We start from the raw sequence: 15,657 nt of genomic DNA, 5'->3' as shown, positions 1-15,657 counted from the left end.
TCAGGGATTCCATGCGACGGAGGGTGGATGCATGTATCCTCGCTAACGGAGGACATTTTGAACATTTCCTGTAACGAAGTGTTTGAAGTCACGCTGGTACGTTCTGTTGCTGTGTGTTTCCATTCCATGATTAATGTGATTTGAAGAGAAGTAATGGTTAGCTCTGAGCACTATGCGACTTAACTTCTGAGGTCATCAGTCGCCTAGAACTTAGAACTAATTAAACCTAACTAACCTAAGGACATCACACACATCCATGCCCGAGGCAGGATTCGAACCTGCGACCGTAGCGGTCTCTCCGTTCCAGACTGAAGCGCCCAGAACCGCACGGCCACTCCGGCCGCAGAGAAGTAATAAAATGAGCTCTAACATGGAAAGTAAGCGTTTCCGGACACATGTCCACATAACATCTTTTCTTTATTGGTGTGTGAGGAATGTTCCCTGAAAGTTTGGCCGTACCTTTTTGTAACACCCTGTATATAGGCCGTCTAGCCGGCTCATACACACACACACAAACACACACACACACACACACACACACACACACACACACACACGCCGTCTAGCCGGCTCCGTGTGTGTGAGTGTGTGTGTGTGTGTGTGTGTGTGTGTGTGTGTTTGTGTGTTTTACTCTAGCTCGCCAGAGGATAACTCCGAAGCTAGGAAGGTTTCTTTCGTCCGTGTGTGCCTGTCGACAACTGAACGCTTCTGCTTCCGGTGAACGGTCCCCTTTAATCCAACAATTGTAATATATACGAAATCTGCATCAAAACATGTTAATCCTAACTTTAGGGCTGTCATCTTGGAAGAATAGATTGCAGTTTAGAAGAGTCAGGTTCGTAGAAAACCCCAACTCTGTCCAGAAAAAAAAACCTGGCGACCCTGGTTTTAAGTACCGGCCGACCCGGTGTGGTCGTCACGCAACCGGCGGGCTGGTACAGCACGGCAGGTGGCGGCTAATAACCACCTGTCCGAAAACGGCGGTCCTGTCCTGTGGCGCTATTGAAATGCGACGGGTCGGGGGGGGGGGGGGGGGAGAGGGGCGCGGGGCGACGGCCGGCTCCGCGAATCTTGTCCGGCTGAGGCGGCGGGTATAAAAGGGCGGGCCGCCACTGGCCGGGCACACAGCACTCCAGCTCTCCAGAGGACGCGCACCCGCAGCCAACACTCACCACCACCATGTACAAAGTGAGTAGCGCCCCACCCTGGGAGTCAGTCCGACAGCGTCACGTCGCGTCGGATCACGCCTCTACGTTACGGTCACTTGTTTCTTTATTATCGGACCTGCAGCACGTACTATGTCACAGTAGGATATTATGCAGAGAAATATAAGACAGTATGCTGCTTCATATTTTATTTCGGCCTTATTGCCTTGATCAGAAACATCTACCGACAATAGCATTGATTTATGTATTACATAATATATAATTATTGATTGGCGACTCCATGTTGTCTTGTGCACTACGACCAGATAACAGGTATACTTGAAAAAAGAGACAGCATTGGTCGTATATTTTTTACTATCGCAAAATCGATTTTCTGTCACTGAGTGACCATCTTCAGTGCTAGAAGTTAAAAATTTTTTCACATTACGATCAGAGAGTACAACATAGAAAATCACAATTACATCTGCATATGAACATAACACTTGTTAGAAACAAACCTATATTGTATAACTTAAATTAGGATGCACTGTTGTCACTAAGCTTACGGCAATCACATAGACTGAGGTCGCTGTTTACCTGCACTTGTTCAGCAGACCTCGGTGTGAAGGGGCTTAACACGCCCTCTATGTGACATGTGTCACGTGAAGACATAGTATTACTGGTTTTGCGAATTATTAACACAAAATAACTCTTGTACTTTTGTGAATGGTGTAGTAATTCAAATTTAAATGTACGTACAACACATAGCAGACGCAGGGGAATATCTAAAATACATTGGCGTATTGTTTTTAAACAATAAAACATAAAATAGATCGATGATAAGTTGTTAGAGTGCAGAACATATAAAAAGCAAAAGATAATGCAAAAGAATAATAAATGAATAACATAAAAAGAGGAGTAACACAGGTTTTTTAAAAAACATAATACCCACCATCTGGCGTGGGAAGTCAGAAGTACAACGTTCGTAATTTATGTAACAAACGTTAATACCAAGGAGTCATATATATAAAAATAATAACGTTAATACCAAGGAGTCGAATATATAAAAAATAATAGTACGAAACTGCCGTTACTTAATAATTAAAATGCCGTGCAAATATAAGGTGCGAACAAGTAGTATACATCAATCATCGAGAAACCATCATGAGGAAGGACAAGTAATAGACCTCAGTCTATGTGATTGCCGTAAGCTTAGTGACAACAGTGCATCCTAATTTAAGTTATACAATATAGGTTTGTTTCTAACAAGTGTTATGTTCATATGCAGATGTAATTGTGATTTTCTATGTTGTACTCTCTGATCGTAATGTGAAAAAATTTTTAACTTCTAGCACTGAAGATGGTCACTCAGTGACAGAAAACCGATTTTGCGATAGTAAAAAATATACGACCAATGCTGTCTCTTTTTTCAAGTATACCTAATATATAATTTATAGATCTAGAAAAGGCATATGACCGGGTTCCTAGGAGGAAGTTATTGTCTGTTTCACGAGATTATGGAGTAGGAGGCAAACTTTTGAAAGAAATTAAAGGTCTTTACATAAAGGTCTTTACATAAGGGTCTTCCTGTCAGGAAAGTCGCAGTTCGTAGTAATAGACGGCAAATGATCGAGTAAAACTGAAGTGATATCAGGTGTTCCCCAGGGAAGCGTCCTGGGACCTCTGCTGTTCCTGATCTATATAAATGACCTGGGTGACAACCTGAGCAGTTCTCTTAGGTTGTTCGTAGATGATGCTGTAATTTACCGTCTAGTAAGGTCATCCGAAGACCAGTATCAGTTGCAAAGCGATTTAGAAAAGACTGCTGTATGGTGTGGCAGGTTGCGGTTGACGCTAAATAACGAAAAGTGTGAGGTGATCCACATGAGTTCCAAAAGAAATCCGTTGGAATTCGATTACTCGATAAATAGTACAATTCTCAAGGCTGTCAATTCAACTAAGTACCTGGGTGTTAACATTACGATCAACTTCAGTTGGAAAGACCACATAGATAATATTGTGGGGAAGGCGAGCCAAAGGTTGCGTTTCATTGGCAGGACACTTAGAAGATGCAACAGGTCCACTAAAGAGACAGCTTACACTACACTCGCTCGTCCTCTTTTAGAATATTGCTGCGCGGTGTGGGATCCTTACCACGTGGGACTGACGGAGGACATCGAAAGGGTGCAAAAAAGGGCAGCTCGTTTTGAATTATCACGTAATAGCTGAGAGAATGTGGCACATATGATACGCGAGTTGGGATGGAAGTCATTAAAGCAAAGACGTTTTTCGTCGCGGCGAGATCTATTTACGAAATTTCAGTCACCAACTTTCTCTTCCGAATGCGAAAATATTTTGTTGAGCCCAACCTACATAGGTAGGAATGATCATCAAAATAAAATAAGAGAATTCAGAGCTCGAACAGAAAGGTTTAGGTGTTCATTTTTCCCGCGCGCTGTTCGGGAGTGGAACGGTAGAGAGATAGTATGATTGTGGTTCGATGAACCCTCTGCCAAGCACTTAAATGTGAATTGCAGAGTAATCATGTAGATATAGATGTAGATGTAGATGTAGATAGTCAGGCAGCAGTTAGAGTTGACGGTAAATTGAGTTCATGGTTCAGAGTAGTTTCAGGGGTAATACAAGGCTGCAACCTGTCTCCACTGTTGTTCGTATTATTTATGGATCATATGTTGAAAACAATAGACTGGCTGGGTGAGATTAAGATACGTGAACACAAAATAAGCAGTCTCGCATATGCGGATGACTTAGTTGTGATGGCAGATTCGATTGAAAGTTTGCAAAGTAATGTTTCAGAGCTAGATCACAAATGTAAAGACTATGGTATGAAGATTAGCATCTCCAAAACGAAAGTAATGTCAGTGGGAAAGAGATATAAACGGATTGAGTGCCAAATAGGAGGAACAAAGTTAGAACAGGTGGACGGTTTCAAGTACTTAGGATGCATATTCTCACAGGATGGCAACATAGTGAAAGAACTGGAAGCGAGGTGCAGCAAAACTAATGCAGTGAGCGCTCAGCTACGATCTGCTCTCTTCTGCAAGAAGGAAGTCAGTACCAAGACTAAGTTATCTGTGCACCGTACAATCTTTAGACCAACTTTGTTGTATGGGGGCGAAAGCTGGGTGGATTCAGGTTACCTTATCAATAAGGTTGAGGTTATGGATATGAAAGTAGCTAGGATGATTGCAGGTACTAGTAGATAGGAACAATGGCAGGAGGGTGTCCACAATCAGGAAATCAAAGAAAAACTGGGAATGAAATCCATAGATGTAGCAGTCAGGGCGAACAGGCTTAGATGGTGGGGTCATGTTACACGCATGGGAGAAGCAAGGTTACCCAAGAGACTCATGGGTTCAGCAGTAGAGGGTAGGAGGAGTCGGGGTCGACCAAGGAGAAGGTACCTGGATTCGGTTAAGAATGATTTTGAAGTAATAGGCTTAACATCAGAAAAGGCACCAATGTTAGCACTGACTAGGGGATCATGGATGAATTTTATGAGGGGTACTATGCTCCAGACTGAACGCTGAAAGGCATAATCAGTCTTAAATGATGATGATGATGATGATGATGATGATATAATTTACAAAGGATTTTGACATTCGGTGTTGTACTCACGTCCTGAAGTTGTAGACTGACTTATGACCAACTTAGAGTAAATTATTTCTCCTGTACATATTTGCCGGATTCAATTCTTTCCCCTTTTTTTCCTTTTTTCTCTGATGTTTTAATATCGTTCGATGATCTGATAACGCCCATATATTCTAATACGTTTTGTGTTATTTTGACAGTCGTAGAAATTCAGGTTTAGCAGCTAGTTGTTTACTCAAAGATATTTATGTTGTTGCGGGCCATGTGTTTATGGAACTGTTATTCAAATGGCTCTGAGCACTATGGGACTTAACATCTGAGGTCATCAGTCCCCTTGAACTTAGAACTACTTAAACCTAACTAACCTAAGGACATTACATACATCCATGCCAGGATTCGAACTTGCGACCGTAGCGATCGCGCGGTTCCAGACTGAAGGGCCTAGAACCGCTTGGATACAGCGGCCGGCGGAACTGTTATTGATTTGTTTGTAATCTATATGGGAAAACTATCCCATAAAATAAACGCCCTACTAAAAGAATACAAACTTGAAATTAACCTTAATAACAATAAATATTAACACTAAACTAAGTTCCGGAAAAGCCATACTCCCGAATCACTTAAGAGCCTGGAATTAAGAAAATTAACTGTAATAACTGCACAAAATTTTATGTAGGACAGACACGACGAAATTTGATCGTAAGATTCAGAGAACACAAGATAGAAACAAGATAACAACGAACCCACCATTTTTGACACGCCTCAAAAATGAAAAATACGATGTTGACAAAATTGAAGATGCGCTACAAATAATGCACAAAATACCAAACGTCAAATCAGGAATACCTTGGAGGAATGTGAAATTTACATACACGATAAAGGTTATCCCCTCGCTATACTAAATGAACAAACCGATTTCGAGCGCACACATTTTATTGAAATTTTATATACGGATAATGGATAACCTAAACACCAAAGATGACAAATACATCAATAACAATTCCATACATACGCGACCCGCAACAACATAAATATCTTTGAGTAAACACCTAGCCTTCAAACTCGAATTTTTACGCCTGTCAAAATAACAAAATACGCATTATAAATACGTATTATAATATATGTGCAACATCGTATCATCGAACAACTTACAAACGTTACTGAAAAAGAAAGGTGTTACATCCAACAACTACGGACAGCAGTGACAGTTTATTCAAAGTTGGCAAATGTCCGTTTACAACATCGGGATGTAAGTACAATATACAATGTAAAAAAAACCTTTATAAGTTATATATTATGTAAAATATAAATAAATGCTATTGTTTGCAGATGTACTGATGAAGAAAATAAAGCCGAAAGCCGAAATAAGCTTATATACGAAAATAAAGTATCAAACAGCATACTGTCCAATAATTCTATGATTCGGTCACCATTGCGGCTGGCTATCATCAAGTTAATAACGCACAGATCCACGCAGTAACTTTGCTGAAGGTTGCTTATAATACTGACCGAAATGTAGGAACGTTTTGTCGAGACTAGTAATTCGAAGAAAGGTTTTTATGACTTCATCTTCCTTTGACGATGAAGAGATCAGGGCCGGACCACCAGCTCAGATTTGACAAGGGGGGGGGGGGGGATTAAATCGCCAGTACCCTATTCAATCGTTTTAGAGAACTCACAGAAAGGCGAAATTTGGATGGCTCGTAACAATGCCTGTGAAAGAGCGTGATGACACACACCTACCACGTATATAGTAGCCGTCACTTTGCGTGGGAGTGAGAGGCTCATCTTCCTCGTATACTCCAGCCACTGGACAATAGCTAGCGGATGGTATCTCATAGCACTCCCTCTTCAGGCCTCAAGTGGCCCATCGGGACCATCCGACTGCCGTGTCATCCTCAGCTGAGGATTCGGATAGGAGGGACGTGTGGTCAGCACACCGCTCTCCCGGTCGTTATGATGGTTTTCTGTGACCGGAGCCGCTACTACTCGGTCGAGTAGCTCCTCAAGTGGCATCACGAGGCTGAGTGCACCCCGAAAAATGGCAACAGCGCATGGCGGCCTCGATGGTCACCCATCCAGTGCCGGCCACACCCGACAGCGCTTAACTTCTTGATCTGACGGGCACCGGTGTATACATTGCGGCAAGGCCGTTGCCTGTATCTGATAGGAATGTCACGTATTTTCTGTCATGTTCCGTTGGCGTATGGAGGAAGGCAAAAATTGCAGTCTGTATGTTCTACACGACCTAATCTGCTTTTCTTATTCTCATCCAACTTACGCGAGGTATTCGATATTGACAGCATAATGGACAGACAACCTTCTTCGATTGCAAGTAAGTTTCCTAAAATTACCCAACAGGTTTCGGGAGAACTATGTCGCCTTTCTTCCAACAATTTCCATTTAAGTTCTCCGGGCATTTCGCTTACACTTTCGTGTGGTCAATAAGGATGTGTTACAATACTTGCAGCCGTGCCTCCCGTTACATTTGTATTGTCCGGACACCGAACACTGGAACTGTTCTCTAGAAGTGCTAGCACCAATGTCTTGAGTGCGATTTCCCTTACACATGCGGCGCAGTAACCACCTTCCAATAAATCTAAGTCTTCCATTCGCCGTCATCAACACAGACTTTACATGATTTTTTAAATCGGTTCTCAGTATTGCCTCGAAAATACGATGTGACGTAATACCGACTTTCAGCACTAATCTTTTAGTCTAAATATACTGCTTAAAGAAAAAAGATGCACCATCTTATGACATTACTCTTCGGAGGGGGGGGGGGGGGAGGGAGGAGGAGGAACAATCGTATGTCATTACTTGTTGAAAGACCCCGCCTAGGATTTTTCTGCTGCGTAGTGCAAGTCTTTCTAGCTGACGTCACTTCGGTGACTTGTGTGACTTGTGCGTCGATGATGATGAAATCATTGTGACAACAGCAGAACGCCCAGTCCCTGAGCGGAGAATATCACCATCCTCGTCGGAAACCGAACCCGGTATTGCAAGGATCTAGAGACAGCAACGCTAACCAACGGATTATAGTGCTGGTGATCCTATCTGATAAATCGCTTGTGTGTTCTGAGAGGGTTCTATTACGATAGCTTGGAGCAAACCCAATGTCAGTTTCGTTTCATTTTTAGGTGGCTCATGGTGGGAACGTCGTGTTTGAACTTCGAATATGGCTCTGAGCACTATGGGACTCAACATCTTAGGTCATAAGTCCCCTAGAACTTAGAACTACTTAAACCTAACTAACCTAAGGACATCACACACACCCATGCCCGAGGCAGGATTCGAACCTGCGACCGTAGCAGTCCCGTGGTTCCGGACTGCAGCGCCAGAACCGCTAGACCACCGCGGCCGGCGAACTTCGAATATGCTCTAGGACCGTGCAAGAGACACACGTGAGCGATATCGCCCTGTAATTCTGTGCGTTCGTACTCTGTGGCACAATAGTAGTAGTCAGTTGAAAAATGTACCACGATGGTGTCGATTTCTTGCTTTTTAAGGGGCTTTTTGCCCTTTGGCGACTACGCATCTGTCCTTGAATCAGTATTCTAGTCGCGGCGGGTTTCTGATGAAGACTCACAGAAGAACTGAGGATTTTGTTCAACAACAAATACTTTTCCGCGTTGTGTTCACCCTCCCCCCCCCCTTCCACCCACACCCTCCAGTTCGCATAATACTCTATACATCTTTCTTTACTCCACAGTTGGGACTCACAGACATCAAGGCGTCTCTCTTTGTGGTACAAAAACTAAGTCGCGTTTACTTGTGTCTTTGCCAGACAGGTTGCAGCAGTTCACTTTTTCCTGTGTTAGTCACCTCGAAGCTGTTCGATCTTTCACACACTTTTTCCAGATTCCAAACGATTCTTGAAGCTTACTTGATGGAAAATATTTTCAGTCGCTCACATATTTTCGAAAACATTTTCGGAAAACAGCAGTCAATTTCGCAACTGTAACTAGAAAGCCTTGTAGATCCCGAAAATCACATTTATTGGTGGCCGGCTTAAGTCCAAAAGCGGGCCATCTTCCATCTTTAGACAACCCCAAGGCTGATTTGTGGAGACGGATCCACAGAGCAGGAACTGCTGTCCGCTGCCAGTTGTCAGTTGACAGTATCTGCAGACTTCTGCATATCCTGCTTCGTGGATCCGTCTCCACAAATCCATTTTGGAATACGGCCTGAAGACTGTCCGCCTTTGGACTGAAATCGCTCGCCACTAAATGTTGTTTCTGCGATTTGGACTGTTTTTCTAACAAGGGAACCTCCCCATCGCACCCCCCTCAGATTTAGTTATAAGTTGGCACAGTGGATAGGCCTTGAAAAACTGAACACAGATCAATCGAGAAAACAAGAAGTTGTGTGGAACTCTGAAAAATGTAAGCAAAATATACGGACTGAGTAATCCGTGTGCAAGATATGTAACATCAAGGACAGTGCGAGCGTAGGAGCACCGTGGTCCCGTGGTTAGTGTGAGCCGCTGTGGAACTACAGGTTCTTGGTTCAAGTCCTCCCCCGAGCGAAAATTTTATTTTCGCAAAGTTATGATCTGTCCGTTCGTTCACTGACGTCTCTGTTCACTGTAATAAGTTTAGCGCCTGTGTTTTGCAACCGCACCGCAAAACCGTGCGATTGTTATTGAAGTCGCGAGCTATATTTGCTGGATTCATATTGTCCACGGAATACATCTCACGTATTTGATGCACTCTCGTGCAAAGTAGTGAACAGTCAACTGCCAGCCAGGGAGCCTCGTTAGCAGGAATACTCTCTCTTCCGTGCACTGTAGTCGACTGACGTCGTGTGTTCCGATGTTTGTTTAGGTGTGGCGTCCCCATACTACGGCGCAGTTACCTCGCATCGGACGGACGGACGGACATATAATAATTGTCTGAAAATAAAAAATTAAACTTTTTAGTCGATGGACGACTTGAACAAAAGACCTCTCGTTCCGCAGACGCTCACGCTAACCACGGGAGCACGGCGCTCTACACCTCAAATTGTCCTTGATGTTGCCTATGCTGCGCATTGACTACTCACTTTGTATATTTTGCTTATTTTTTCATAGTTCCACACAACTTCTTCCTGTTTTCTCGATTGATCTGAATTCAGTTTTTCAAGTACTATCCACTGTGCCAACTTATAACTAAATCTGAGGGGGGTGCGATGGGGAGGTTCCCTTGTAAGTACTTTCTATCTCTCTCAAACAGTAAGTGCTCTCCCTTGCACACAGACACAAAAACTGTAGACACTCGCTTCTTTTATAAAGAGAGTTATTCGAGAATTTGGAATTCTGAGTTAACTTAACAATAGTTTTGGTGCGTTTGCTAACTCATTCGTGACTTCTAATCTGTGTATTATTTTCGATTAGGCGAATACTGGATTCATTTCAAGTCGTGTATCCAGTGCTTGGATCAAAGTTCCGCGTTATCTGATGAATGTCAGCTCTCTCTAAATGTAAACAAAATTAAGATAATGCCTCTAACCTAGAAAGAACACGGTAGTGTCCGTGTACGAGATTTATGGTGAATATCTTGAGCGCGTCACATTGTGTAAATATTTAGAGGAACATTATTCGAGGAAGACTGTGCGACCGTTCTAGTGAGGCCACCGTTTATCTCACTTAGGTATAATGAGAATAAGATAAAAGAGAGATTAGGGCATGTGCAGTGGAGTACTGACATTGTTCAACTCCCGACCGGAATAGGGTAGGGAATTGATAATTTTGTCACGAGACACCCTGCGCCTTGCACTCTACAGTGAATTGAGTAGTGTATACTCAGATTTAAATGTATTGCAGTCAGTTAAAGGTGCTTATATACTTTAGTCAGCTCGCACATTCATCAACATGAATGTGGCTCAAATGGCTCTGAGCACTATGGGACTTAACATCTATGGCCATCAGTCCCCTAGAACTTAGAACTACTTAAACCTAACTAACCTAAGGACATCACACAACACCCAGCCATCACGAGGCAGAGAAAATCCCTGACCCCGCCGGGAATCGAACCCGGGAACCCGGGCGTGGGAAGCGAGAACGCTACCGCACGACCACGAGCTGCGGGCAAACATGAATGTGTACAACATTCGCCTTTCCAGTTTTCCCATAATCGCCTTATCAGTAGAACAATATCACGATTACGAAAGCTAGTACCCTATCTTGAGATGTTACTAAAACGATCACACATAAGTAGACTAATGAAGGTAAATTTGTCAACTGTTTCTCATGGTAGTCATGAACTTACAGATTTGTCGCTTGTTCTGATGTTGTTCTTCTCTCACTCATAAACTTCAACAGACCTCAAGGTCTTACCTTTTGCATCGATATAAGCAGATGCTGACAGAATTAACACGTATTATTCGGTACAGCAAGCTATCAGAACAATTTGTTGCGTCTCACATTTTGCCATGTAACAGGAAACAATGCTATTTGTAGAGTACACATTGTTATCTAAAATAGTACACCAAATTTGCACTGATCTGAAGATAATCTAAGATATCTTAAAAAGGGGAAATACTAGTAAAATCAACGAGTCACAGTGTAACTCGAAAATGAAGTATGAAATCTAAACTTAACATTTCCAACAATGTCACCGATATTACTCTTTGCAGTGGAATTGCTGAAACTGACTGGATTATTGGACTACAATTCCTTCAGCTGATTCCTATACTGGGAAGAAATCTTTCATTACATCTTACTACAGTCCTTAACTTAGTGCACGTATGATCTCATGGGCGTATTTCGCAATCAAATTAGAATCGTGTACAATTAGTTTCAGTACTAGAGGTCTTATCCTTTTATAGTGGTTCAGAGCATATCTTGAGTAAACACAATTGCAGTAGAAGATGTACTGTGGTCAGTATTGTACACATAATTAGTAATTTTGCAGAAAATGCAAGTTACCTTTCCAGAAATTATCAAATTACTCTGGTAAGTTGGGTATACCAAGACACACTTTTAACTCTGATCTCACTAGGAATAAAAAAAAAAGCTGTCTAAGTAGTCTGAGATTCACATACCCACAATAAATGTTAAGACACTGAAATACGACTACAGACTTTTCTCTGTATTGTGTGTTAGACTTGTAGACGAAATTACTGTTTCCTCTTAGGGTTGGTTATCAAGGAACAGCACGAGCAGTACCAAATATCACATGGACCCATTTCTTTATTTGATCTTTTAGATACTGAGAGTTTACATAATTATGTCCGACATAACGTTAAAACCACTTTGCCTTGTGGCCTATTGCCAACAGCACTGTTCCTTTTACAGTTCCTGGTTCTCGCCACCGTCCTGGCTGCAGCCAACGCCGGCTACCTGGGAGGCTACGCCGCCCCCGCTGTGGCCTACGGCGCCGCCCCCGCCGTTGCCTACGGCGCCCCCGCCTACGCCGCCTACGGCGCCCACGCCGTCGCCCCCGCGGCCATCACCTCCCAGCACTCCAACATCCTGAGGAGCTACGGCAACCTGGGACAGGTGTCCACCTACTCCAAGACCATCGACACCCCCTACTCCAGCGTCACCAAGTCTGACGTGCGAGTCAGCAACGACGCCGTCGCCCACGTGGCCGCCCCTGCTGTGTCCTACGCCGCCCCTGCCTACGCACGCGCCTACGCAGCCCCCGCCGCCTACGCCGCCCCTGCCTACGCGCGCGCCTACGCCGCCCCCGCCGCCTACGCCGCTCCCGCCGTCGCCGCCCACGGTCTGCTGGGAGTAGCCTACTCCGCCGCCCCCGCCGTCGCCCACCTGTCCTACAGCGCCCCTGCTCTGTCTTACGCCTGGTAGACAGCCTGTCACCGTACTACCATCTCATCTCTGACTGTATTTATTCTGTGCTTCATGTAAATAAATATTTCGAATCGTAACAGTCTGGCTCTTATTTATTATCTCCTTTCATAGACTCCACAAAACGCACCACTGGGGAGAACAAGCAGTATATTTACAGGGCGGGGCAGAAGTCAAGATCGTAAAGGTTTAATGTAATTGTATTGAAATTAATATACTGAGCCCTTGTGAGGTTAATTGAGGAACTGCTTGACTGAGAAGCAGCGGTTCCGGTCACGAAAACACATAAGCTGGGAGAGTGGTGTGCTAACCACATGACTCCCATATCCATGTACAGTGACGCCTTTCGGCTACGGGTGATACGGCGGTCGGTCAGTACCGTTGGGGTTTCCGAGGCCTATTCAGAAGGAGTTTAGTTTTAGTTTTGTATTGAAACAAGAAGCAACATGAAAAGAACATGAAACGTCTCTCTAGTTCGAGTGGCACTGAAAAACTAAAGCAACACTTTTTTTCTGAAAGCACGTTGGATTTACTTAGGATTCCAATACACTTGTTCTCCACTGTTTTGGGTTGAAAACCACATTTTTCAACATAATCTCCGCTCAGTGCAACAGTATTACGCCAACTTACTGTGAGGGTCTGTATGCACACTTGGTACCACTACACTGGCCGATGTCGGAGACAAGATCTTGGTGGAGCAATAACCTCCCCAGCAACCACGTACTGCTTCCCGCGGAGTGAATCTTTCTGTGGGCCAAACGGATGGAAGTCGGAAGGTGCGAAGTCGGGGCTGTAGGGTGGATGAAAAAACAGTTTAGTGAAGTTTTGTGAGCTTCTCTCGGGTGCGCAGACATCGATTTGTACAGCGAGGTGTGTGGTTGTGAGCCGTCAATCACTTCCCATGGGGGGGGGGGGGGGGAGGGGAGTCCGCCGCTCGTGGTCTCGCGGTAGCGTTCTCGCTTCCCGAGCACGGTGGTCCCGGGTTCGATTCCCGGCGGGGTCTGGGATTTTCACCTGCCTCGAGATGACTGGGTGTTTGTGTTGTCCTCATCATTTCATCATCATCCAGGAAAGTGGCGAAATTGGACTGAGCAAAGATTGGATAATTGTACGGGCGCTGATGACCACGCAGTTGAGCGCCCCACAAACCAAACATCATCATCATCACTTCCCATGGGTGGGCCCGCACGTTCGAACAGTGCAGGAGTCACAGCCGAGTGATGCCAGCCGGCACGTCGGAGATCGGATTGGATTGTCGTGCGATGACGGCAGACGCCTCTCAACGACCCACCGTGCTTTTGTTCACTGACAGAGCTCCGCAGACATTCTGCAAGCGCCCATGAATAGCTGCGGCGCTCTGGTTTTTCGGCAAAAGAAACTCAATGACAGTTCTCTGTTTTGAACGCACCTGCGTTACAGACGCCATTTTGAAGGTTACGTTTAGCGTCGCCACCTATCGGGAGTTTGTAGAGCCATAGGGGCCAAAGCGGGAATATTTCACGATCCCCCCCACAACAAATTCCGCATTTTTCTAACCTAAATTGGCCTGGGAAAAAATTGTTGCATTACGAGGTGCATTCAAGTTCTAAGGCCTCCGATTTTTTTTCTAATTAACTACTCACCCGAAATCGATGAAACTGGCGTTACTTCTCGACGTAATCGCCCTGCAGACGTACACATTTTTCACAACGCTGACGCCATGATTCCATGGCAGCGGCGAAGGCTTCTTTAGGAGTCTGTTTTGACCACTGGAAAATCGCTGAGGCAGTAGCAGCACGGCTGGTGAATGTGCGGCCACGGAGAGTGTCTTTCATTGTTGGAAAAAGCCGAAAGTCACTAGGAGCCAGGTCAGGTGAGTAGGGAGCATGAGGAATCACTTCAAAGTTGTTATCACGAAGAAACTGTTGCGTAACGTTAGCTCGATGTGCGGGTGCGTTTTCTTGGTGAAACAGCACACGCGCAGCCCTTCCCGGACGTTTTTGTTGCAGTGCAGGAAGGAATTTGTTCTTCAAAACATTTTTGTAGGATGCACCTGTTACCGTAGTGCCCTTTGGAACGCAATGAGTAAGGATTACGCCCTCGCTGTCCCAGAACATGGACACCATCATTTTTTCAGCTCTGGCGGTTACCTGAAATTATTTTGGTGGCGGTGAATCTGTGTGCTTCCATTGAGCTGACTGGCGCTTTGTTTCTGGGCTGAAAAATGGCATCCACATCTCATCCATTGTCACAACCGACGAAACGAAAGTCCCATTCGTGCTGTCATTGCGCATCAACATTGCTTGGCAACATGCCACATGGGCAGCCGTGTGGTCGTCCGTCAGCATTCGTGGCACCCACCTGGATGACACTTTTCGCATTTTCAGGTCGTCATGCAGGATTGAGTGCACAGAACCCACAGAAATGCCAACTCTGGAGGCGATCTGTTCAACAGTCATTTGGCGATCCCCCAAAACAATTGTCTCCACTTTCTCGATCATGTCGTCAGACCGGCTTGTGCGAGCCCGAGGTTGTTTCGGTTTGTTGTCACACGATGTTCTGCCTTCATTAAACTGTCGCACCCACGAACGCACTTTCGACACATCCATAACTCCATCACCACATGTCTCCTTCAACTGTCGATGAATTTCAATTGGTTTCACACCACGCAAATTCAGAAAACGAATGATTGCACACTGTTCAAGTAAGGAAAACGTCGCCATTTCAAGTATTTAAAACAGTTCTCATTCTCGCCGCTGGCGGTAAACTTCCATCTGCCGTACGGTGCTGCCATCTCTGGGATGTATTGACAATGAACGCGGCTTCATTTTAAGACAATGCGCGTGTTTCTATCTCTTTCCAGTCCGGAGAAAAAAAACCGGCGGCCTTAGAACTTGAATGCACCTCGTACTTGTTAAGCAGAAAGACATGCGTGCCAGAATGCTCATACGTACTTGTTCAAAATGTTCAAATGTGTGTGAAATCTTATGGGACTTGACTGCTAAGGTCATCAGTCACTAAGCTTACACACTACTTAACCTTAATTATCTTATGGACAAACACACACACACCCATGCCCGAGGGAGGACTCGAACCTCCGCCGCACAGTCCATGACTGCAGCGCCCAGACCG

At 44.7% G+C, this 15,657-nt stretch overlaps 1 protein-coding gene across 1 annotated transcript; it reads left to right on the top strand.

Moving 5' to 3' along the window:
- The first annotated feature begins 1,136 nt into the window (after window positions 1-1,136).
- LOC126166095 (cuticle protein 67-like) lies at window positions 1,137-12,590 on the top strand. The gene is made up of 2 exons (XM_049920374.1): window positions 1,137-1,188; window positions 12,034-12,590. Exons 1-2 carry the CDS (start codon window positions 1,180-1,182, stop codon window positions 12,544-12,546), a joined length of 522 nt encoding a protein of 173 aa, XP_049776331.1. The 5' UTR covers window positions 1,137-1,179; the 3' UTR covers window positions 12,547-12,590.
- The last annotated feature ends 3,067 nt before the right edge of the window (window positions 12,591-15,657 follow it).

The sequence above is a fragment of the Schistocerca cancellata genome, chromosome 1 (genome assembly GCF_023864275.1).
Source record: "Schistocerca cancellata isolate TAMUIC-IGC-003103 chromosome 1, iqSchCanc2.1, whole genome shotgun sequence".
Taxonomy (NCBI): domain Eukaryota; kingdom Metazoa; phylum Arthropoda; class Insecta; order Orthoptera; family Acrididae; genus Schistocerca; species Schistocerca cancellata.
The sequence above is the reverse complement of the archived record's forward strand: the minus strand, read 5'-3'. Positions and strand labels throughout refer to the sequence as shown.